Source organism: Leuciscus leuciscus (genome assembly GCF_965113295.1).
Source record: "Leuciscus leuciscus genome assembly, chromosome: 2".
In the NCBI taxonomy this organism is placed as follows: domain Eukaryota; kingdom Metazoa; phylum Chordata; class Actinopteri; order Cypriniformes; family Leuciscidae; genus Leuciscus; species Leuciscus leuciscus.
Genome location: NC_138726.1, coordinates 6,207,599 through 6,234,654, shown reverse-complemented (window position 1 = coordinate 6,234,654; position 27,056 = coordinate 6,207,599). Strand labels below are relative to the sequence as shown.

At 38.8% G+C, this 27,056-nt stretch overlaps 1 protein-coding gene across 3 annotated transcripts in view; it reads left to right on the top strand.

Moving 5' to 3' along the window:
• Window positions 1-27,056, top strand: part of mmp15b (matrix metallopeptidase 15b) — a 40,432-nt gene that overhangs the window by 6,506 nt on the left and 6,870 nt on the right. For all 3 annotated transcript variants that reach the window (XR_014203438.1, XR_014203439.1, XM_082160955.1), the window contains exons 2-9: window positions 4,453-4,601; window positions 6,901-7,023; window positions 7,110-7,417; window positions 12,209-12,370; window positions 14,343-14,569; window positions 18,561-18,699; window positions 22,495-22,645; window positions 24,700-24,818. Coding sequence is in view for 1 of the 3 variants with exons in the window: in XM_082160955.1 (XP_082017081.1) it covers window positions 4,453-4,601; window positions 6,901-7,023; window positions 7,110-7,417; window positions 12,209-12,370; window positions 14,343-14,569; window positions 18,561-18,699; window positions 22,495-22,645; window positions 24,700-24,818 (1,378 nt within the window). In the remaining 2 variants the exon portion in view is untranslated. The remainder of the gene's footprint in view (window positions 1-4,452; window positions 4,602-6,900; window positions 7,024-7,109; window positions 7,418-12,208; window positions 12,371-14,342; window positions 14,570-18,560; window positions 18,700-22,494; window positions 22,646-24,699; window positions 24,819-27,056) is intronic.

The window sequence follows — 27,056 nt, the reverse complement described above, 5'->3', positions numbered from 1 at the left end:
CAACGGCTGGCAGCAGTGGCTGATGGGAGAGAAGGATGGCTCTCCTTGCTTCTGTTCTCTGCAAAGCCTTACTCTGTATGCATGACATATGATGTTGTGATGGTGGAATAGATGCTGAAAACTTTAGGTTTTCGTTTATCTCATGCACTGGAGAGCTTGGCGTCCATTCCAATGACCTGCAAAGAATGATCCCAGGTGCCCTTGACATAAGGAAAAGAGCATATAAAGCCTGAAAACAAGAACGTTGTTCTCCTTTACGAGCCAGTAAGCAGAACACTAGGGTAATGTCTTTCTGTTGTGGGAGTTCACACACCCTCCCACCTCTCGCCCTGCTAAAAGCCCCAGGGCTCTGAGAGACTGAAAGCCAGCAGTCTTATCTGTGGGGGTAAGGTGTGTCATGCCCTGCACCGCCCTTTAGCACTTCCCTCTCTCACAGCCCTATGGGGGACACAAAGGGGATTGTGCTCCGGGAGAGGAAAAAAGCTGGGTATTGTTTGATTAGGTGTGAAAGTACAAGGGTAGTTGACATCTGATATGAAAATGGGGGAAAAACGAGTGCTGTCAATCGATTGCATTTGTAATTGATGTCATTTATATTTACTGTGTAACTTTTTTCTTTTAACATTTCTTCATGTTCAATGAACATGTTCAAGCTTTTATTTTTGGGGAAACGGCAGGAATGCCATAAAGCTTCTCTTTTATAGATAAATGCTTCTCGTTATACGTATCAGAAGATAGCTGCGTGTTTCATTCTCAAATTCACATTAAAGTGATCCAAACTCAGAAAAGATGCAGAGGTGAGTTCTTGTGCGAACTGAGCCATTTTGAGACGCTGCAAACACATCCGGATAATGAGCTGCTCGTGTGTAAGAACACAGTGCTGCGCTTCATTTTAAAACATGCAGCGCATATTTATTCAATAAAATTGCAGCCTTTGCTATTTGGTAATTGCACTCAGCCATATCACTATTTTGGGTTTTATTTCGATGAATCATGCAGCCCTAGTCTAGGGGATTTCACACTTTTTATTATCCATCAGATGATAATAGTAAGTCTGATCACTTAGGAAAGTACTCAAACAAGCTGCATCATTTGAGGCATTATTCATGTCTATAGCACAAACATAGCAAAATGAGCTTCATGCAGAAGTTTAATACCCAAGGTTTTAATAACACATGCCGTACCAATATAGTGATGCATGTTGGGTTATAGTCACTTTTTTTTTTTTTGTTAGCTGGTTTGTTGCGGTGGCACATTACCCTTGTCCAAAACAGCTCCAGCTATTCAACTGTTTGACTGTTATCCAGCTGCCTCTCAGCACACAGAAGGGCACAAAGGCCTGTGTTTTCTGTGGCCATGGAAAGTGAAGATCGGGTCCAGGCAACAGTGTGACAGCCCTGGTTACAGAGTAGGAAGAGAAGGGGACATTATTAAAGCAGGGACCCCCTTAACCACACAAGCCCATTGGGACGTCCACATTAGCTTATTAATACCAGGTGAAAAACAGTTGGCACTTGTAAAGTCACAAACACAATGTTGAGTAATTGATTCTGAATTGCTTTTAGTATTGCATTTGTTCTTGGTTCCTTCATTTTAGGACCAATTTTATCTCTTATGTTTCTCATTGTAAGCAATTGGGAATGGGAGAAAAAATGGTTCCTCTGTATCGCGATTCTCTAATCATTGATTGTGAGCTTAGTTTTTTTTTTTTTTTTTGCATATACACAATGGATTTGTGTGTGGAAGTAAAGTTATGTCTTAAGAACAGGACAAATCATCTGATATGTTAAAATGTAAAACCGTGCATTAGTGTGCTGTCTGATAGACCTAAAACCTCTGCCTTTTGATTGCAGAATCTTTACAAATCAGAGGACAATTTGTGACATTGTTCAGACTTTCTGAACAATGAGACAAGCAAAATACCTCCCCATCTGTTCTCCACTTTATCTCACTGCTGTCTAGGAGAAACAATCGAGACATTACAGAAATCTGGCTTCCTATGGGAAGTTTTGTTTGGTGTAGGGCTGCCCGATTAGTGCTGCTACAGGGTGGGCTTTACAGTGGGGTAGTTTAATTACATCATTTGTCTTAATGACCTAACTAATGATGATAAGCAGTAGCTGTAGCCACATTTAATGCACATCAATGCATAATGTCCAGCTTTCACCCCCTTTAATCAACCCTCTGGCCTTTTAAAATCGCCCACCGCATCCCACACAAGAGCCAGATGGGAGTCCATGCATGTCTCTGCCCTGAGGAAAGTCCCCCAGCAGTGAGGGGAAAAGTGGCCACTCTCTGCTTCTAAAGCCTGATAAATTGACCACCGCAGCTGGTGCCGTCTCCCCTCAATCTGTGGTCAGATCTGCTTCAAGTGTTCGCACACAGTCTGGGCCAGTATTAGGTGTCGCGTATAACAGGTGTGACGGTCTTTAAGTCCGTGATAATATCTTATTTCTCCCTCATTCTCATGGCAGTGACAGACTTATGTTCTTTTGAACTGCTGTGGTCTTAAAGGAGTCACATCATTATGACTTGTGCCACAATTTAGTATTTTCATAGCCTTTCCCCCTCTCTCTCTCACCCCACCCTTATACCTCATGTCGTTTCCAACCCATAAGACTTTCGTTCATCTTCGAAACACAAATGAAGATCGCTTTGTAAAGTACCACTTTGACGCTTCAAAAAGTTAATAAAGAGATTGTAAAACTAATCCATATGAATTTAGCGGCTTAGTAAAAAAATTCTGAAGAGACTCCGTTGCTTTTTATGATTAACAGATTGAATTTAGGCTTTTATTCACATATAAACATTGATCAACGAACATAAAGAGAAGCTCAACCGTACTTGCTTGAAATGTGAGAACAAACCTCATTGGTTCTTGCTGAAGCTCAAACGTGTTGCGTTACACAAGAATGAACCTCATTGGTTCTTGCTGAAGCTCAAACGTGTTGCGTTACACAAGAATGAACCTCATTGGTTCTTGCTGAAGCTCAAACGTGCTGCGTAATGCGAGAATGGACCTCATTGGTTCTTGCTGAAGCTCAAACGTGCTGCGTAACACAAGAATGAACCTCATTGGTTCTTGCTGAAGCTCAAACGTGCTGCGTAACACAAGAATGAACCTCATTGGTTCTTGCTGAAGCTCAAACGTGCTGCGTAACACGAGAATGAACCTCATTGGTTCTTGCTGAAGCTCAAACGTGCTGCGTAACACAAGAATTAACCTCATTGGTTCTTGCTGAAGCTCAAACGTGCTGCGTTACACAAGAATGAACCTCATTGGTTCTTGCTGAAGCTCAAACGTGCTGCGTAACACAAGAATGAACCTCATTGGTTCTTGCTGAAGCTCAAACGTGCTGCGTAACACAAGAATGAACCTCGTTGGTTCTTGCTGAAGCTCAAACGTGCTGCGTAACACGAGAATGAACCTCATTGGTTCTTGCTGAAGCTCAAACTTGTTGCGTAACACAAGAATGAACCTCATTGGTTCTTGCTGAAGCTCAAACGTGCTGCGTAACACAAGAATTAACCTCATTGGTTCTTGCTGAAGCTCAAACGTGCTGCGTTACACAAGAATGAACCTCATTGGTTCTTGCTGAAGCTCAAACGTGCTGCGTAACACAAGAATGAACCTCATTGGTTCTTGCTGAAGCTCAAACGTGCTGCGTAACACAAGAATGAACCTCGTTGGTTCTTGCTGAAGCTCAAACGTGCTGCGTAACACAAGAATGAACCTCGTTGGTTCTTGCTGAAGCTCAAACTTGTTGCGTAACACAAGAATGAACCTCATTGGTTCTTGCTGAAGCTCAAACGTGCTGCGTTACACAGGAATGAACCTCATTGGTTCTTGCTGAAGCTCAAACGTGCTGCGTAACACAAGAATGAACCTCATTGGTTCTTGCAGAAGCTCAAACTTGCTGCGTAACACGAGAATGAACCTCATTGGTTCTTGCTGAAGCTCAAACGTGCTGCGTAACACAAGAATGAACCTCATTGGTTCTTGCAGAAGCTCAAACTTGCTGCGTAACACGAGAATGAACCTCATTGGTTCTTGCTGAAGCTCAAACGTGCTGCGTAACACAAGAATGAACCTCATTGGTTCTTGCACGTCAAGCAAACATGATTGAGCTTCTTTTTACCACAACTGATGTGTGAGTTGATGAATGTTTATATGTGAATAAAAGCCTATATTATATCTGTATCATGTAAAGTGATCACGTCTCTTCAGAAAATTTGGACTAAACCGCAAAATTCATATGGATTAGTTTTACGATCTCTTTATGAACTTTGAGGCGTCGAAGTGGTAGTTGCTTAGACTGTCAATGGAGGGACAGAAATCTCTCAGATGTCATTAAGATAAATCTTATATATTCCTATTCACAAAAGGTCAAGGAAAATCTGATTTCTCATGATATGTCTTTTTAATTCCATCTGTCTGTGTTTTTCTCTTAGTCATGGCTGCGGATGTACGGCTACCTCCCTCAGGCCAGCAGGCAGATGTCCACCATGCGCTCCGCTCAGATCCTGTCGAACGCCATCAGCGACATGCAACGCTTTTATGGGCTGGAGATCACAGGACAGATGGACACTGTCACCATAGAGTAAGAGACTCAGTCCATCACATGATCTAATGTATCAGCTGTACTGTTAGAGCTACTACCAGTCATCTTCAACTCATCGTAATCAAACCATTGATTTTTCATCAAGTACTTTCATCCCATTAAACCTGTAATTTAACAGAAAAACAGAGTTCACCTGATAGTGAACCTTGAGGGATATTGCTGGTTATTTAATGTCTGTTGAAGTACTTTTCTAGGATCCTGTGGTCATGCATTATCAATGTTAACATTACCTTTTTTCTTTCTTTTTTTTGGGGGGGGGTCATTTTCCCCAAAAGCTGATTGATCGTAATTGATCGTAGAGAACATTGGTGGCAATAGTCTCCATGATCAACTTGATGCTTTTGGAAACACAGCCCTGGTTGTAACATGAGTTTGATTAGAAATGTCCATAGACAACAGTTTACAAGTGATTCTGTTACACCAATCTCATGCTAACAGATAATACTGAAGGGCCATTCACATCAAAATTGATAACTATGAAGATAACTATAATTATAACTTTATTAGTGTCCACTCCAACAAATGATATTGTTCAGTTTATTATAAGCGTGTGTGCAGTCATGCGCCTTAAATAGCCTACTTGAGCTCTTTAAACTCGGTTGGATTGTGATTGGCTGTCAATGTTTTTATCGTTAAAAAGTAGTTCTGAAACAATATAATTCCTCTGTGTCGCTATTGATTTAGCTGTGGAATGAACTTCCCTATTCTCATACAATTACGATTATTAATACTTATTATAGTTATATTATAGTTATTATCATTATAGTTATCGTTTTGGGTGTGAACGGGCCTTTACACATTAATGTTAAAGTTTTAGTTGCCTATTTAAAATGTTTATTGAGCTGTGCTGTTTTCTAGCATGCTTATCTGCCTTTTTTTTAAGTGTATTATCAGGTGAAAAGGATTGTACTATGGTAATGGAAAACATGCCACAGATGTTCTCCATAGATGTTTATTTAAAAGTAAACTGAAATATTCCTTTAATAAGATCAAAGTCCACCATGCTGCATAGACATAAAAGAGCTTCCCATTCAGGGCTTGACATTAACATTCACAGCCACTGTAGCTAGTGGTTTTCCGAAATCTCAAGCCACTCATCATTTTTACTGGCCACAATTTTGACATCCCACGGTGAAAAACTGCCATATAGATATTTATTATATTATCTCATAATTTGGCAGAAGGTATACAATATACCTGCTGTCACTTTAAGATCTGATGCACAGATCCATTATACTGTTACACATGCGTTTTATTTCTCAACTGTTTATTGTTCGCTTAAAACATAACTGACTGTGTTTACGGGAATACTCACCAATAATTGACATTATTTTGTGTGTATTTGACTGTTTAAGCAGTGAAAAAGAACTCAATTTAGTGCTGAGAGATGGCTTTATGTGCACGCACTTTGGGTGTGAGCACAAAATCTCCGGGAATGTGTAAAATCATGCACAACATGCGTTCCTATGCCGAAATTCAAGCCCTGTAACAGTATTCATCCGGAGCAAAAGTGAGTGAGTGAGGAGAGGCTGGTTTGTGTGTCACTCGCTGTTGGAGAGATGAGAGAGAGAGAAAGAGCAGCTGGTATCATGTATCTATTCTGAGGCAAATGAGCATTGGAAGTGTGTGATAAAGTTCATTGTTGTGGGCAGGAAGAAGACAAGGAATCGTCTGGCTGGAACTCAGTAGACTCTTTATTGACTTCAGTCTAAGCACAAAATAAAGGACGGGGCTTTTAACGCACCCAAAATAAACATAAAACTCGTGTCGTCGGTTTTGTCATGCGGTTCCTCTCTGCGTGCCTGCGCGTGCTCCGAGTCCCAGTGTGTGCTCTCTCTCTCTCCTGTCACTGCTTGCTGCTGGCTTATACACTGTCCCTCCACCCAATTACTGAAACAAGAGACAGGTGTTATCACTTGAACTTGACCCACTTACATCCCACTCGTCCTCTCGCTCTCTACCGTCACAGACTTCGCTAAACCACGCAACCTCGTTTCAGATATTTCAGTATCGATGTATATTGAAATATTTATATTTTTGACAACACGACATTGTGCTTAGTTTATTATTTCAGATGCCCTTTTAAAAGACTTCAAGTGAAAAACGTATATGACATTCAAGTGGCCAGTAGGAGTGACACTGCTGAAATCCACCAGCATTTAGCGGGTTGGCGGGTGTTAATGTCAAACCCTGTTCCCATGTGTTCAGCTTTCTTAACATGGAATTATTTTGTGATTACCTTTCAACACTAAGCCCTCATCTGTTGCTGTCTTTTTAGGGCCATGAAAAGACCCCGCTGTGGCGTCCCAGACAAGTTTGGGGGTCAGATCAAGACCAATGTACGACGGAAACGTTATGCCCTTACTGGCCACAAGTGGGACAAGACCCACATAACTTTCAGGTGGGTTTGAATTTGACTCTTCACTCTTTTCAGTGATTTTGATTTTCCTTGCATCAATGTTCTTCCTGCGTTTGTTGTGGATGCAGTATTCAGAACTACACGCCTAAGATCGGAGAGTACAACTCATACGAGGCCATCCGAAGGGCCTTCATAGTGTGGGAGAAAGTTACGCCGCTGACATTTGATGAGATTCCTTTCCATGAGGTCAAATACGGCCGTCGGAAGGAACCGGATATTATGATCTTCTTCGCATCGGGTTTCCATGGTGACAGTTCTCCGTTTGACGGAGAGGGAGGATTCCTGGCTCATGCTTACTTCCCTGGTCCGGGGATGGGTGGAGATACTCACTTCGACTCGGACGAGCCGTGGACCATTGGCTCGCAAAACACACAAGGTGAGTCAGAAGGACCTGTGTGCTTTATAGATTGCATAATATGTGATATACATACTTGTGAAATTATAGATTCATATACACTACCGTTAAAAAGTCTCTTATGCTCACCAAGGCTGCATTTATTTGATAAGAAAATACAGTAAAACGGTAATATTGTGAAATATTATTTTAATTTAAAACAACTGTTTTCCACTTTAATATATTGTAAAATGTAATTTATTCCTGTGATCAAAGCTGAATTTTCAGCATCATTACTTCAGTCTTCAGTGTCACATGATCCTTCAGAAATCATTCTTATGGGTGGGACAACCTGTCACTCACATGAGATCGACCAATAGCAAACCACAACAATCCAATGAATTCCCCATGGACAAAATAAAGTCCTGAAGCCGTTTCACTCAGATATACGTCACAAGACTGACTTTTAGATCGAAAGTTGCTATAATACGGTCCCTGTTTCCTAAAGTAACTCGGAAAAGCCTCTTTGTCTTTAAATGGGCCAAAGGTTAATCATGGGATGTAGTTTTTCAAACAGTTTAAAGGAATCATTCCATCATGACACATTTGATTAATCACTGACACACTGTAACATTCACTGAGAGAGACCTCATCATGCAACTTCAAAAGGAATCTCCAGGATTTTCCAGAGCGTATTTCCATTTTTTGGTTTGTAATGTCTGGCTACAGGATCATCATTGTTAGGCTACAGTTGAAGTCTCGGTCACCGTGTCACAGCTGTGAGGAGAGATGTCTCCTACTGCCTTGAAGTTGCATCTTTTACCAGTCGAGAGCCTCAGACAAGAGCAGCTTTGAATGACGAGTGCATTTGTCTGTGAAAGCCGTCATTGATTGAACTGTCTGAAAGCATCAGGACAGCCAGTTCAGTGCTTCTCTTATCTGCACACTTATTAGCCTTAATGATGTTGCCTCTCTGAGAGAGAGAGAAAAACCTTGAAGAAGCAACATTACTATCCGATGACTTCATGCAGCCAGCATTAACACTGGCTAATAATGGATACAGTCAGTATTAAAGGGAAGCAGTCAATCATTGTCTGTCCCTCCCGAAATCAGGATTTAAGAATCACATAGAGCCATTTACACCCGCAGAGTCACAGATCACTGTGACAGCCGGAAAATGGAGACAGAATATGATTAAAATCAGTCACAGACTGAGTGCACTGTCATTGCAAGTGTTTCCATTAATCGTGTGCAGATAAATGCAAATTTTCTGCACTGATTCACGAACTCCTTTCAGATGAACTGATAAGCCTGAGTGAGAGGAACACTCACTATGTATTACAAATCTGTAGCCATTCAGGACATGATGATTTTCAATCGGCAAGTGGCCTATCCTTGTGAAAAAGTAGTGTGTTTGATTTTACTGAATGTACAATTAGTGTCCTTCAAATCTCAAAAGTGTATTTCTTAAAAACTGTACTTGCATATAATATAATATTAATGAAATAAAAGGCCACTTAAGTGCACTTAAAGAGAGTGCATGTTCATTACTGTTTCTTAAAAATACTTTTAAAAAGTGCGCTTTGCAATAATCTCAAATTTAACGTTTTACTTTATAGAAGAACCCTTATTTTGATGTGTTGACTAACACATTAAAGCACATGTAAAGTACATGATTATAATTTTAAGTGTAGTGTTTTATTTGATATTACATTAAAAGTTTATATATTTTAAATGTTCTAAATGACAGCTTTCTCATTACAGTTGTGTAATTACAAATGTCAGTACATTTGGCAGTACAGTTTAACCATGTTTCAAAGAAAATAGAAGTAATTATAAAATGACAAACATGTTTACTTAAGTCCTACTTAAGTAAAAATAAAAACGCTCTGAAGTTCAACTAATTGCATTTAATATAAACTTAAACCATTGTACATTTTCATTTATTTCATTAACATTCAATGTCCAAAAAGTAAAAGTTTTAAAATTATTATCTCTATAGTAAGTACTCTATAAAGTATGCAAAAGTGTACTTCTTTTTCACAAGGGTAATAACACAAACAAATGCTTGTAAAGAACCTTTCATTTTTAAGAGTGTTTAGCCTCCTTTCCACCATCAGGCCGAACGGATCCAAGAACGGTAAGGAACGTTTACACGATTACAAACCGTTCTCAGCCCGCATTTCTCATCAGTGCTGTAAAAAGGATTGGTCACTGGCCACCAGTTTCTCTGTAGTTGGCCAAGCATGGTGTTTGAGCGAAGTAAACTAGTTTAAAAATATCTTTCCATCCCTCATAACACGGTCACTATTTACATCCCATATCATTGCATTTGTATTACATTCCAAAGAGCTCTGTTATCATCCCCACAGTGGAAAATTAAACCACGTCCAGACCAGCTGTGTCGGATCGGCACAGAATAGCAACGAGAACGGTTTGGCCCAATGGTGGAAAAGCGGTCCAATTTACCCAGCCAACTAAATATAGCTTCTCTTCCTTATCTACTGCAAGACCAGTGGCGATTTTGTTTAATGTGCACACTTAAAGGATTAGTTCACTTTCAAAACGATTTTTGCTGATAATATACTCACCCCGATATCATCCAAGATATCCATGTCTTTCTTTCTTGAGTCGAAAAGAAATTAAGGTTTTTGAGGAAAACATTCCAGGATTTTTCTACACAGAATGGACTTCAATGGCAACCAACTATTCCAATGTTCAAAGAAGGTTCAAATGTCCGTCTCAATGCAGCTTCAAAGTCTCGACACGATCCCAGTCGAGAAATAAGGGTCTTATCTAGCGAAACGATCGGTCATTTTCTAAAAATAAATAAAATATATATATACTTTTTAACCAGAAATGCTCATCATGTACCATCTCTGAGATGTGCCACGCATTGCGTCATCACGTTGGAAAGGTCACGCGTCACGTCATCCATCTAAGTTATTTGTCTGTGTACTCCGGTTCAAAAAGGTAGGGAAGGGCGAAAAATTTCATCTCATTTTCACTTCAAAATCGTCCGACATCTTTGTTTTAATTTATTATTCTTTTTTTTCTTCTTTTTTTTCGTGACCTTTCCAACGTGATGACGCAATGCGTGGCACATCTCAGAGATGGTACAAGACAAGCATTTGTGGTTAAAAAGTATATATATATATATATATATATATATATATTAGAGGTGGGCATAGATAAATTTTTTTAATCTAGATTAATCTAGATTAATTTCAATTAATCTAGATTAATCTAGATTAAAATGGCTCATTTGAATTCTGCCGAAGGCATTCAGAATATGTGTACTACCCAAATAATGACTATAAAAGTAAGTCTTTGAGAACGGGTTTCTCAAGCCAGGTGGCGCATTAGACCAGGGGCTCATCTCCTGTTTCCAAAATGCATCACAAACTGCTTGAGAAAGCTGTTCTACTCATAGACTGTAAAAGGTTACTACTGTACTGTTACCGTCCGTAGGCAACATTAGGTAGGCCTATGTTATTATCAACTACTATAGGCTATCAATTAGGGATGGGCGATATGGCCTAAAATCTATATTGTGATATACATTGCAGCCTCTTGCGATAACGATATACAGTATATTATAATAAAACCATTTCAGAACAGATTACACAGACCCATGCTAAACAACTGCTAAATGTTTTTTTTTTTTAAAGGGTGTATGTAGTTTTGAGAACATATATTGTGCAAAACTGTAAGTATACAACATAATTTTGCAGATAAATAAAATTTAAGTACACTAGCTGCAGAGACTTAAGTAGGTCTAATGTTTATTATGGCTTGGAGCTTATGAAACCCCAAATTTAAAATTAGAATATTGTCTAACTGATGTCTTTTCAGTTAAAAAGAAACACAACAACGATTCTTAAAATCGAGATTATGTGCTACACCACTAAGATATATTGGAATGGGAATAATACGCGCGCGCTGGTATTCAGTGATATCATGTTTCGTTTTGAATTTGAGGTGGTCGAACGGATTAGTCGTGTGTTAACTTACCGAACTGTTACCCCACACACTCTGTATATAGTTTGCTGCTGCTCGTCTGACGGCTTAAACCCGAACCAAGTCCAAATAATGGATGTTGCACCGATCTTTTTCACCAGCTTTCACTTTCAGCCGTGTTTACTTAAGATGACGACGAATATGCCTTGCAGCCGGGTTTACCTCGCGGCCGCGGGTAGATTGCGTCATCATAGCTTGTGTAGTATAGAGCCATCTCCCAACCCAACTTGGAGAATAGATTAACGGCGATATTTTTTTTATCGCGCGATAAGAGTCTCGCGTTAACGCAGCACGTTAACGCCGATAACGGCCCACATATAATATATATATATAAATTTTTTTTAAATGACCGATCGTTTCGCTAGATAAGACTCTTATTTCTCGACTGGGATTGTGTCGAGACTTTGAAGCTGCATTGAGACGGACATTTGAACCTTCTCTGAACATTGGTATAGTTGGTTGCCACTGAAGTCCATTCTGTGTAGAAAAACCTGGAATGTTTTCCTTAAAAACCTTAATTTCTTTTCGACTGAAGACATGGATATCTTGGATGACATCGGGGTGAGTAAATTATCAGCAACATTTTTTTTGAAAGTGAACTACTCCTTTAACTAGAGCAAAAGTAATATGCAGTTGATATGCATTATATCATGTGCCCTCAGAGTGCTCATAAAGTGCAGCTGTGATCTCCCAGAGCGAATGCTGTTGTCTCAGACATCAGACCTCAGTAAATCAGCTCTTCTCCTCCTCATTGCTGACCGTTAGCTGTCTCTTATACCTCAGCATGTGATATTTAATATGTGTCTCCTCCAGGTAATGATCTGTTCCTGGTAGCCGTACATGAGCTGGGACATGCCCTTGGACTGGAACACTCCAATAATCCTTTGGCGATCATGGCTCCTTTCTACCAGTGGATGGACACGGAAAACTTTGAGCTTCCTGAGGATGATCTCCGTGGGGTCCAGCAGATTTACGGTAACCTGACGCATTTTACTGTATATTATCTCTGATCAAGTGAGCAGTTTAGAACAATAACAAGTGTTGGCGTAGCGGTTGTGCAACATTTGTTCTGGTCTGGCACATTTAATTTCCGGATCCCGTTCTCTGCTGTTCTCCTTATCATCTGGCAGACAGTGTTTATAGACAATATAGATTTACAGCTTTAGATTACATTTAGTTTCCTGGTTCGGTCTGGACCAGAGTTATTATATACATGTGTTGTTGTAAAAGTGTTTTTGTTTTTGTTCGTTTACAGTAAGCAGTTTTAGTGGTATTCAAGCTTTTGGTTTAAAGTTTATAATGTTTGTTTTTGTGGTAGATTGGATTTACTTTGACCTTGACCAGGCCATGTTCCTTTTGATTACTCTGGTCTTTGTGGACTTACTTAAGTAATATTTATTTAAGTTTTGCATGAGCGAGTTTCAGCTGTGAGGGAGACTCGTAGGCATCCTTCCCAGTTTAGAAGAAAGAACTTGTGCTCATGTCATGGTGAATTTGTTAATCATTTTACACATTATTGGTGTTTGTGAAGGCAAGCATCACTATTATTGTTCATACTTAAAAAGAATAATTTATTATACCCGACTTTTTATTATTATTTTTTTTGCATACAGAAAATGAAGCCTAGTTTTAGAACCATTAGGATTTCGTAATGTGTTCAGGGTCCATTAATTCTCACTGGTCTCTCTCTATATTTTCATTACTCATTGCATAAATAAATTACTGTAATACTATAATATTTTTGCTGCATTAATTGAAGACAGTTCAAAAAATACTACCATGTTGTATAAAAAGTTTATAAATAAATATTACAATTAAAATATCTATTTTTTGTTCAAATGACCATAGTGAGAAAGTTTTAAGGGAAAGTGTCACAATGCAAAATCAATATAAAAGGCTTCATTTACTTTAATCAAAATATATTATCTTATTTTTGGAGATTAAATATGACCTGGAAAATATCTTGATGCTTTGTAAAATTCACAAACATCATACCCCCCCCCCCCCCCCCACCCCCACCATCACAAAAATATCCATCACAATTTTTTTTTCAATTTCTATTGTCAAGTTTTGTTGAGTCTTTTGAATTGTACACTCTCAGAGAGAGAGAGAGAGAAGAAAAAAAAAAGAAAAAAAAAGGGACAAAAGCTGTCACTGTGGTGGTACCTTTTCAAAAGGTACACTTTTGTAACTAAATGGTGCATATTGGTACCTTAAAGGTACATATTAGTACCTAAAGTGCACATATTAGTAGCTAAAAGGAACAAAAGTGTACCTTTTGTAAAGGTACCGCCCCAGTGACAGCTTTTGTACTGTGAGTATAGCCTCAGTTTGCTGCTCTTAGCTGACAGGAGTGGTACCAGTGTGTCTTCTTCTGCTGTAGCTCGTCTGCTTCAAGGTTGGACGTGTTGTGCATTCAGAGATGCTCTTCTGAAGACCTCGGTTGTAAGGAGTGCTTATTTCAGTTACTGTTGTCTTTCTATCAGCTGGAATCAGTCTGGTCATTCTCCTCTGACCTCTGATATCATCAAGGCATTTACACCCGCAGAACTTCCGCTCACTGGATATTTTCAGTTTTCGGTCCAATCTCTGTAAATCCTAGAGATGGTTGTGCATGAAAATCCCAGCAGATCAGCAGTTTCTGAAATACTCAGACCAGCCGTCTGGCACCAACCATGCCACATTCAAAGTCACTTTAACCACCTTTCTTCCCCATTCTGATGCTCGGTTGTCTTGACCATGTCTACATGCCTAAATGCATTGAGTTGCTGCCATGTGATTTGCATTAATGAGCAGTTGAACTGTTGTACCTAATAAAAGTATATATTAGCTTTTAGCTCTCCATTTTATGTTTATTATAGACTGAACTAAGAGGTTGCCACAATGAGCTATTATTGGTACAAATTCTGAAGTAATTTGTGTTTGTTTCTTTCACTCTTCCTTGTAGGACCCCCTAACAGTTCTCCCACTCAGGCTCTCCCCACTGTGACCCCTCGACGCCCGGCCCATCCAGACCCCAGGGCCCCTCAGCCTCCTAAAAACCCCCCCGGAGCGCCTCCTCGCCGGCCACCGGGGCCTCGCACCACCGACCGTCCCGATCACTACGGCCCCAACATCTGCGAGGGCAACTTCGACACCGTCACCATGCTCAGGGGAGAGATGTTTGTCTTTAAGGTGAGCTAAAGACCCTAGCTATATTAAAGCTTTTGGTAACACATTATTTTACAGTGTCCTTGTTACGTTACATGTACAGTAAATTATGCATAATTACATCCTCAACCAAATCCTTAACCTACCCTAACCTTATAGTAAGTACATGTTATAAATGAATGGGTAACACTTTATTTTATAGTGTCCTTGTTACATACGTTACATCAACTTACCATAGTAATAACAATAAATGATGCATAATTACATGCAACTAACCCTCAACCAAATCCTAATCCTACCCTAACCCTATAGTAAGTACATGTAGTTGCCTAATATTACTCAGTACTTAAATATATAATTACACTGTAACAATGACACCTTAAAATTAAGTGTAACCAAGCTTTTTATAGTAATGAGAATTATATGTCGCAAACATGTTTTTGACAGGCTTCGTAAGATTCACTCAAGCGGTGAAACAATAACAGTCACAGTTCCAGGTGAAAGACCTGAGACACAGGTCGAGTCCTGCTGAGGTCGGCCTGCTCTCAATCAGGTTTTGTTAGGCAATGGGCCGTAAAAACCCTTGTGCTGGTCTTTGTTACGGGGCAGAGCTCCATAAAGAGGAAAGGAAACATGTATTTGGAGTCTGGAGTTGATCAGGAGATACATCAGACTGCATCTGCTCTGCCCCTTTTGCTGGAGTTGTGGTTTTGTGGTCACGTCACGTCATGTGATTTTCTCTTGCATGAAAGAAGTGCTCTCTGTGGCAGAGGATCTTTAATTCCTCTGAAAAAAAAAAAAAAAAGCGAGTCCACATCATATGATCTTTCACTTTCTGCCGTTAGATGAAGAAGCACATTATTTTGCTTTAGTATCGCTGTTGGAGAAGTTAGAAGAAATATACAGTATATGAAAGAACGAAGAGATAATTATACATGGAAATAGCTAGGTCATTATACAAATCCTAATGATGTAATTTAGCAATTATGTCCGTGTCCTCCTGGTAAACCTTTTTACAAATAAATATCTAGGGACCAAAATATCCTGAATATTTGATTAATAAATGGCACCTGTGGCACTTTTAAAGTGTTAATATATATATATTTTAGATATTCATTGTATTTATAGATGTGGTAAGCAAAAATTACTTTAATATTATATTTTGTTATTTATTTTAATTTTATTATTATTATTATTATAAATAATGTTACTAATGCTACTACTACTATATTTTATCATTTAAACAATTTAAAATATATAAAACATTTTTTTTTAGCATTTTATTTCTAGATGTGGGGAGCTTTACTGGGCATGTTACACCCATAGCACAATTTGTTGGAAAGATATATTGATGTGTTTCTTCTTCAGGTGTTACTGATTAACTGGTCGCAGTAGTCAGTTTATCCATTAGACAACAGTCAGATGCCCTTGGGTGAAGAACCACTCCCTATAATCTGCTTTTCTCAAAGGCCGGTTCCTGAAACGAGGCCGTTCCTCATGTAACACAATACTACAAGTTAACTCATGCAAGACTGTGTTCCTCCATGCAAGAACAAGATGCACGTGTGTCTGTTACGATGAGGTGTTGGGGTTGAGGAGGGTGTAGGGAGAAAGCAGGATAAATTTAGAGCGTGTTGGCCGCAGAACGGGCTCTGGTTTTAATTTGGGCTTGGTTTGGAAGTTGGAACACTCTGAAGGTCCTGGTGGAGAGCCAGAGTGAGTGTAACGGATACACTGAGTTTATGTACATGATCACTGTTACTGCAGCTCACACTAAAGGCCCCGATAAACTCACAGCGAAATAGTTTTTCGTTCTTCTCTGAAGCCCTATTCGGATGGGACTAGTTTAACATGGAGAGGTGGGGTAATGTAATTTTACTACAGGACGTCTGTGATAATAATGGCCAGTTCGCACGGGATAAGATATCCAAGGGGGTAATCTTTCAGAAAAAACTGAAGCTTCCCCGGGGGCCGCCATTGATTAGCAGACCATCACCTGCTGTTAGCATTCCATTGACTCCCATTCATTTTGGCGTCACTTTGACAGCGAATAACTTTACATCTGAGGCGTTTAAAGACTCCATTTGTCCATTATTTATTTCTAAAGAAACACGAAAATGTATAAAAGGCTCCATTACCTTGTATCTTACGTTATGGCCCCGTAGAAGCAGTTTTTGTAAAAATAGGCTAACGATTGCGTCATAACCATGCGACTCTCTGTCGCACAGTAGAGAGATTACCGTATGGACAGGAGGAGAAGCTCGCGGGCAATCGGGGAGACGTGGAGGCAAAATGACAAAATAATTAATCAGAATACATAGCAAAAGTTGCTCCTGCTCCTAGCTCATGGACACCTCCTACTCACACTCTCCGTCTCTGCAAGTTTCGGAAGGGAATGATTCAGATTTCTCTTGGCACAGCTACTAGAAGACAGACGGGTTGCTCACGTCACATCTACGTCGTCAAGCTCAGTTTGAGTCTGCGCAGTACGCTCGACCTCCAGGAAGTGAGAGCTTCTAATTGACTTCACTTTTCTCCGTTGAATCCAATGGGGTCGCTGTGTCCATTTCTTTTACTGTCTATGAAGATATCTCCGTAAAACTAGAAGAAGTGGGAGGGGTAACTCGATTTACGCACCGCCATCTCCCTCCTGTCATCATGTGTGTATTACGTTGCTTCCTGATCATCATCATGTGCGCAAACACATATATATAACCTTTGTATATATAAAACGGTTAGGTTCGGTTGGATGTATTAAATAAATTTAGATTGTATGTTGGTAATAGGCACTTATCTAACGCTAAAATAAGTTTCGTGCCTCTAAAAAGTGCGTTCGACCTTCTTTTTGATTTGAATGGTGTGTGGAAAACACTTGAGTTTTGCCACAGACTCGTCCCAGCGTCTAGAACGCAACCGAATGCTTTTTCAAGCGTCTACATACTTGAAAAACAGCGGAAAACTACTTTTAAACAGGAAATGACGGAATATTTACGTACATATTTACGGCGGGTCTATTCGCACGGGATTAGTATCACCTGAGGTAATTGTTCCGGACCTTTTTACTGAAGGTAAAAGTCGCCGTAATCTTTACTGACATTGTCCGTGATGATTACTGAGATGCACATTCGGACGGGACTAAAATCACAGAGAAGCTCTGGTAATAATTACTTTATCCCACCTCTCCATGTTAAACTAGTCCCGTCCGAATAGGGCTTTAGGGGTAAAAAGAAATACCTTTGCAGTGGTATACTGTAAGCTAACATCACGGCTGTGAGCGACGTTTAGATGAATATGTAAATATGTGCTGTGCACTTTCCTCCTAATAACAGAATAAGCACACAGGTAAAATGACAACGGTGAGAAAACAGCAGTTCAGAAAGCATCTGATCGTAGCGATGTGGATGTTTGCACCATCTCTGCAATTCGACACTAGTAAAGTCAAGTTTATTTATATAGCTCTTTATACAGTAGATTGCTTTAAAGCAGCAGCTGTGTTCATGTTTTTACTCACGGACGTCTGACCTCGACGGACTCGACAGAAGAAATGAACCGAAGAAGATTGCCATGTCAGAGAAGGCGGAGCTTCAGAGCCACACCCACCTATTATTATTAACATTATGGAAGTGCGCTAGCCAGACGGGATTTAAACTTTGTCGACTGAAGACCCAAATTTGGTTTGAAGATGAAAAATGTACCAAGCACAATGTTCTCTCACCATTCCTGATTTCTAACACACACTCACAGCGTTCGGCTGGTCTTGCGGCTTCAGAGCAGAAACTAAAGCTGATGCTCTCCGTGTGTTTTTCCATCGTCCACGTACACATGTAAATTGCTTGAGCTTATTTCGTCCATTAGATCTAAAGATCTGAATAAACACATACATTTACCCTCCCCTCGAAGAAATCAGGACAGAAAGTGGACAAAATAGGGCTGCAAATAAACTAGACTACCATTAGTACAGAATACACAACCATCATCACCTGGTCGTTGATTCTGAGTCTCGTTCCTTCCCCAGGGTCGCTGGTTCTGGAGAGTGAGGAGGAATCGAGTGCTGGATAACTACCCTATGCCGATCGGACACTTCTGGAGGGGTCTGCCGGGAGACATCGACGCCGCATATGAAAGGCATGATGGCCGATTTGTGTTTTTCAAAGGTATTTTCCCTTTCTAACTGCACTTGAAAACTGATATAGCTCTGTGCTGTTAAAAGTTAATATAGACCATAAAAATGTTATATTCGTGAGAGAAATTATTACCCAGGCTGGCAGAACTACATCACATTGAAGTGCTTTTTACATTAGAACAAGCCATTGATTTTGACGTTTGTCATTTAGTCCAGGAAGTGTCCTTGATTTCCCTCAGCCTCTCATGTGTTAGTCTGATGGATTTTACAGGTAGAGTTTCAGAGACATGGCTTTTTGTTTTATATATGGGTTTAAGGTGAACGGCCAAAATTTAATTTAGAAGCTGCATAATTCTGGAGATTGACCATAAATTTTGCAAAGGAAGCAAAATACTGTGAATACTTTAAATCGCATTAGCTTCACTTCAATCAGGACTCGACAATAAGGATTTTTGCTTTTATTATTATGATTTGCAGCTGAAAATTACAATTAATGTTATATTAGTAACAAGAAACCCTTATAATGAAAATTATATACTTTTTTCTGGCATATATAAAAGTATATTTTTAGCATTTTGCATGATTTGAAAATTATACAAATATTAATAGCAAAGCTAGTAAAAAAGTTAGCAGTATTCCACTGCCACCACCACCAAACATATTGTATTTTTAGCATTGTCAGATTTTTGAAAATATATTTTTTACATAATTTTAAGGTGAAAAAGTTAACATTAGTTGACTGTCCTACTACCAAAATCATTTTCTTTAGAATTTTACATTTTTGTATGTCAGATTTATTTAAAAAAATTGTTTTAAGTTTTCCTAACAACACTGAAAACAAATATTACTCGATTTTTAATAAAAGCTAGAAATTAAACCATAATAATGTAACTCCATTACACCAATAAATTCATAAACATACCTTGCTGTTTGCCCAGTTTTTTCTAATGTCAAATGGTGAACACATTATTGATTTGTTAGTAATTTTTTTAATCCACTCTTACTGTGGCTTTCACAACCATTGCAATTCATATTTGCAATAGAGTGCTGCAGTAATGTATTTTTGTTGACCAACCTGGAAATTTAGCTTTACACTGGTTCCTTCGACAAAAACCAATATGATTTTTCTATTGACTTTTTGATTATTGCAGAAAACAAAGTCTGTGTCAGCTTATAATTCTAACATGTTTTGTTCATCATGGTAATTTTCAAAAGTGGACACAACTTTTATGAATTTTGAAGCGTAAATACTTCACCATCATTAAGCTTCGGACATATGTCCATCTTGTTATCACCACAGACTTTATTGCAAGCTTTTAAACAAAATCCCATAAAAAAAAAAAAACATTGACTTCAGTGCTAAATTGGCACACAATAAATGTAATCCCTGCACTACTCTAGTCCAACAACATCCATGCTAACATCCTGCTAGATAATATTTTAATCATCTTGATTCATAACTAGAAACCAAATGTTAATATTTGCAAGTCATAAAATCAATGAAAATCTCTGGTGCAAAGTCAACTGGCCAGAAACTCATCATTATCAAGCCCTGTCAACAGATTGAAATCAAAAACGGCTCAGACCACAGTGAGGTTTCCCACATTAGGTCTACATATCAACACCCAGCACCCCTGAAACAGACATCTAATGACTTCCTACTGAAGATTTCTGTGTAGATGAATGTGTATGCGCTGTACTTGAGGAAAGCTGGCTCCCATAAGGAAACTCTGTAGGGCAAGTGATGTCATTGGCAAGGCCCTTTTAAATTTGGATTTCTGCCATCCGAGAAAATCGGGAGACCAAACATCTTGGGGAGCAACATCTGTTCTTGGTGAGGCGAGGCCATTGCGTCAGCTAGCGGTTCTACCAGATGCTGACAGCAACGGTTGGACTTGGATAAGGGCCCGTTGAATCAAACAGGTCCATGAGGATGGTGCCTCGGTGTCTGCCATACTGTAAAATAATAAAAACTGAAGCTTATCCCAATGTTTCTGTAACGGCTCCATGCGATGCTCTCTGTCGTCACTTTAACCGCTAAAGTGTGGGATTCGAATCAAACCCACATTGTTGGTGCATCTTTTTCAGTGTTGTCATGCAGTTATATGTGTTCTGATAGAGAGTAAACACCAATCTGGAGACTGTGTCAAAGGTTGGAAAGTCCCTGTACATGCACCATGAAATCCTGTTACGCATTGAGTGTTGCTGCCTCCCCCCTTCTTGTCTTTTTCTACTTCCTCACTATTGTTTTCAACCTCTGTTCTCTTATTTTTTAACTTTTGAGTGTTTTATTTTTTAACCAGTTTTCTAGCTTTTCTAGTAGTTAGCCAATATGCAGGGAAGTCCCGGAAAGTTTAATTTATTGACATAACTCATATTTAATGTGATAGTTTCATCCTTACATCTACTGTAATATAATATATTGTTAGTCCTGAGATTCTTCGCCTCAGTAAATAAATACATACTGTGTTGACAATAATGTTCGTATGTCGTAATGGTCTGGTGGTAAACATTTTGTTTTACACTCTGGTACTGTTTGTGTGTTGGTCAAAAATGACTGAAGTTTTGTTTTGTTTAAATGATTGTACTGTATTTTAGTTCAATAATGTTTTTAATTTCATGTTTTGTATTTTAAGGGGATTTATGGCACTAAATTATATTTCTGCAGTAGTTATAGTTTATTTATTCACTTTTTGAGCATGGACCTGAAAATGAAATTTCCAACTTAAACTGGCATAATCTTGAATGCTTTGGAGCACAGACTTAAGTTTGGTCTCTTTTTAAGAATACACTTGGCAGATTATTGTTAGTGAAAAAAGCTTAAAGTGAACTTGAAAAGGGGTATACAACTTTACATTTAGTGTTATGAAAACTGCACAAAAATGCAATAAATTTTTTTAATATGAAATATATATTTTCTAAAACACGTTTTACTCTAGAACTGTGAGAAAATCAAAGCCATGAATCTAAATAAGTTGTGTTCCAAATTTGATGTTTATATATAAAAAAAAGAGCTTTCAGTAAGAATTGTTTGTGCGCAGTGCCAAACGTTTCCAATCGATGAAATTTGTCTCCCATTAATTTCCAATGTGCTAATTTTTGACAACGTACAATACAACTGACTTTTCTTTTTTAAAGAACCATATAACCTTTTCAAATCATGTCCATGAATTATTATTTTTTTGTGTGTGTTCACTCAGCAAGTGTCAAAACCTTTAACAAGTTTTGTACCATTCCGATGAAGTAAAAAAATCTAAGAAAAAAAAAAAAAAGTAAAATATTTCGGGTTCTAATCCGCCTATATAGTAATATCGTTTATTTTTCTCTCTCATTGTTCATCAGTGATCTTATATCAAGAGTGGGGACGTTTTTTTTGTTTGTTTGTTTGTTTGTTTTGTGATCTCATCTGAACAAATAGAGAGTTTCCGCAACGGCGTTAAGCGGTAGATTGAAGTGTGTATAGAGACTGTGCACGAGAACAGTTTTGCCTTCCGACACTGCAAAGAGCGGCAATGAATACATTCCAGCACTAGATCGCCTCTTATTTAATAACCGAACGAAATGAATACTCTGCTAGTCAACTAGAGATGTTTCATTGTATTAGGTACATCCGATCCACAAGATGTTTCACAAAGTGGTGGGGATAATATCGACCCTGGCAAAAAGTGGTTCGTCACACCTGCAAATTGGCTGTGCCGATATGTGTTTTTCAATGGGTGGCGGATATATATAAAAAATATATATATATATATATTTTACACTATTTATTCGAAATTCACAAAAAAAGTCATAACTGTCCTCTCTCTTTGTGACCATCCACCTGTAGGAAGCCAGTACTGGTTGTTCAGGGAAGCCAACCTGGAGCCCGGCTACCCTCAAGAACTGATGGATTATGGCAGAGACATCCCATATGACAAGATAGAGACGGCCATCTGGTGGGAACCTTCAGGCTTCACTTACTTCTTCAAAGGAGACTGGTGAGGGAATAGTCTTATTTTTTGTTCCACACAGAATTCTGCCTCTAACGTTTGTCTATTCGTTCCCTTGAGCTGTTTTGTAAAATCCTCCTTGTGATGAAGTTTGGCCCTGACACACTAAGCCATCGCTGTGCCGTTGTTGAGCATCGTCCAGCCCAGTTTTTCCGATGTGTTCCGCACCGCCTGCACCAGTTGGACATCAGGGGTATTTTGGCCGATTGAGCATGTTGAATCATTGTCTGTCAGTGTGTGAGAGAGAACTCTGATTGGCTGTTTAGCTTAGCAAATGAGTCAAAAAAAAAGTGAAAGTGATGAAAGCAATGAAGTCAAGACGGCACAGACAGAAGGCTGTTCTAATTTGACGTCATCTTACCTGAGCATTTGAATGCGCGAATAAGTTCATAACAACATGAGCCGCCTGGAATGAAGAAAGTGATCAGCATGAATGATAATCAAAATGGTAAGCAAGCACTGCTTTGATTAGGGTTTTATATATCTGCAGTGCTAATTTCGGTTTATGACGAGTATTGACTATTGATACCTGCTGATATAGACAGTTATTTCCTTACACACACGTGCTAGTTGACAGTCTCCTGTAGTCTTTCTGATGTGATCAAGCGCAGCTTTTTTTTAATGTCGGCTTGGTGTGTCACGGCCTGTTCTGGACCTGGTCTTTACATCGTTCTCGGGTGGTCAGATCAAAAGTGGTCCGCTGAGAGAGATTGATGTTTACTCCTGGTATTAACATGTCTCACATACTTCTTCAATGACCACTTCAGATTGGATTTCATAGAGGAGAGGTTGACTATTTTTTGACTACATATAACCATTTTCCAATAAATGGGTCAATGACACTGCATCAAAAATACATCAAATTCACACATACAAGGAATTGAACACACCTCTTCTATGATATGATTTCCATTTCTAAATAAAAAAAGGTAATTTTAATATTTTTGAAGGAGCATAAAGTCAAAAATATCAGAGGTACAGCTGTCCTGACATAAGGTTTTCTTTCATTATTTTTCTAAACTCTTTTCATGAGGGATTGTTGTTTATTAAGTAGTTTAAAATAATATGTTATTAGAATTTCCTATACAAAAAAAAAAAAAAAAAAAAAAACGCTTTAATGCTTATTGGTGTTAAGTCTCTTAAAATATTTAAACTTTTAAAATCCCTATTCGGACGGGATTAACTTTACAAGGGTAGATGGAGTAATGTAATTTTACCACATGACGTCTGTAAAATTAATGGACAATTCGCACGGGATAAGAAATCTCAGTAAAACTAGCAGAAGTGGGAGAGTAACTCGATTTGCGCATCGCCGTCTCCCTCCTGTCGTCATGTGCGTATTACGCTGCTTCCTGATATCACTTGCACAAACACAACCTATATTTATATATATAAAACAGTTATGTCCGGTTGAACGATGTATTAATTAACTTCAGATTGGATTGTGTTAGGCACTTATCTAATGCTAAAAGATGTGTTGTGCCTCTAACAAGTGCTTTCGATCTTCTTTCTGATTTGAATGGTGTGTGGAAAACACTTGAGTTTTGCCACAGACTCGTCCCAGCGTCTAGAACACAACTGAATGCTTTTTCAAGCGTCTCCATACTTGAAAAACTGCGGAAAACTACTTTTAAACAGGAAATTACTAAAAATGTACGTACATGTTAACAGCGGGTCTATTCGCACGGGATTAGTATCACCTGAGGTAATTTTTCCGGACCTTTTTACTGAAGGTAAAAGTCGCCGTAATCTTTACTGACATTGTCCGTGATGATTACTGAGATGGCACATTCGGACGGGACTAAAATCATACAAAGCTGGCAAAGTTTAAAGCCCTTGATTTGGGACCACGGTAACATCCTTCAGTGTTTGTTTTGCATTAGCATTTATGATACAAATGCAAAGTGGTGTGCACTTATGATCAGATCACCTGCTGTGGATGTTAATTTCATATGTAAATGAGGTCACTGTGCTGTTGCTGAAACGGTCGCATCAAGGAAAGTCAGAATGAAATGCATTGAACTGTGTTTTATAAACTACAGGTACTGGCGCTTTAATGAGCACTCCAGAGCCGCGGATCAGGACTACCCTAAACCAATCAGTGTGTGGGGCACTTCTGTGCCGTCTTCTCCCAAGGGGGCTTTCCTCAGCGATGACGGAGGTGAGTGAGGGAAGTGGTGTGTGGGGTTGAGGGGTCATCTAGAGCCTGTCACCTAATGTACTAGATGGATGGGGATCAATCAGACGGTGAAACAAAGAAATTGAGAGAGAGAGTAATGCATGAAATGTGATTTCAGAAAGTAATGCAATATAATCGGGAAATACTTACATCACTGAAAGCTCTTTCCAATTTAAAGGAAGGTTCCTGCGAGTCAAACTGTATTAACAGGATCTGTGGCATGATATCGATCACCATAGATATTCATTTAGATTTAAAAGGAATAGTTAAAATGGTCTTAATTTACTCATTCACATGTAGTTTCAATCCTGTGACTTTCTTTATTCTGTAGAACTAGGGCTGCACGATATATTGTTTTAGCATCGATATAGCGATGTGCGCATCCACGATAGTCACATCGCAGGATGTGCGATTTCAAGTATAGGGATCGTAGTTGATCCGTACGGACCAGGCACCATGATTCAAAACGCATGTGATTCTCAGATGAATTAAAATTTAACCATCATCGTGCAAAAGAGCACGTGTTTTAGGTTGTGTCCGTTTAAACGTTCACCTAATTCAGTTCTCTTTCACGTCTATTTGTACTTGATCGAACACTTTGACGCAAAATGATGTCAACATGCTCGTCTCGGCGAGAATCCCCATAAACGGTCACGGCTTACGTGAACGTAAACGGATGAGAAAGAAAACAAATGCTTATCATTATTGGATCTGTGCATTCGATCTTAAAGTGACAGCAGCCTAATATTCCTGCTGCTGTCATTAATGTTGATCAAACTATAAAATACAAATATAAAATCACTTTTGTAGCTTTGACAAAGATTCATTATATTTCATTTATACAGTTAAGACTATGCAGTGTTATTTTACATTTGATTATTAAAGGGATACTCCACCGAAAAATGAAAATTCTGTCATCATATACTCACCCTCATGTTGTTTCAAACCTGTATGAATTTCTTTCTTTTGCTGAACAGAAAGGAAGATATCTAGAAGAATGTCAGTAACCAGACAGTTTTAGATACCATTGACTTCCATAGTATATTTTTTTCCTACTATGGAAGTCAATGGTATCTAAAACTGTCTGGGTACTGACATTCTTCTAGATATCTTCCTTTCTGTTCAGCAGAAGAAAGAAATTCATACAGGTTTGAAACAACATGACGGTGAGTATATGATGACAGAATTTTCATTTTTCGGTGGAGTATCCCTTTAAAGGATCCGTATGTAAGAAATGTATTTCAATAAATCATAAAATGGCTCTGATATGTCACTAGACATTAAGAAATCATGTTCATTTCAAATACTTATATCACTGACAACAGTAGTCCGGCCAGGATATTGTCATTTAAAAAGTGAAGTTGCAGCCCTCAACTGATGTTGATGTTGTCATGTTGTGTTTTGGCCTGATGCGCCACCCTCCACCTATCTACCAATCACAAAGTCAGTAGTGTTTCGGCATCCGGGTTGCCAGCTCTGCTCTAGTTACCACATCTGCAGCTACAAACGTGTCGGAACTTTTTTTTTTGCGATATATAATTATAAAAATATATATAATTACTTCGCAAAACATCTCTCATAAAGCATAAACATAATAGTTCAGAAACTTACTGTGTAGGACTCGTCACTTGCCATTGGAAGCTCCTTGTAGCAGCCGACGTTCCTGCTGGATCCTGCAGCCTAACTGGCAACCTCGAGTCAGGGGGGAGGGGGAGGGGATACACCGATCTACAGTAATTTGAAAGTGATTGCAGTACCAGTTTTGGCCACAATCTCACAATCTTAGGCTTACCTGAAAAACATAAAGCACTGTTTATTTAACTTGTATCTATTGTATTTATCTATGCTTGTAAATTGTTTATTATTTTCTATGCAGATGCACTTCCCTACAAAATCATTCTAGAATGATTCATTCTTTCCAAATAGAGCTATTCAAGTCATCTGTTGAAATTGTTTTCATGTCACAATATATGTCGCAGAAATACAAACTAACACAATGTCATATCGTGCAGCCCTATGTGGAACAAAAAAGAAGATATTTTGTAGACTGTTGTAGACAACTAAACCATTAGTTGGTGGACAATGGAGAATTTAAACAAGCATTTTCTGTAAAGCTGCTTTGAAGCAATATGTATTGTGAAAAGCGCTATACAAACAGAATTGAAATGAACTGAAATTAAATGAATTTAATTTTGTGTGTGCTTGCAGGTGGAACTGAAA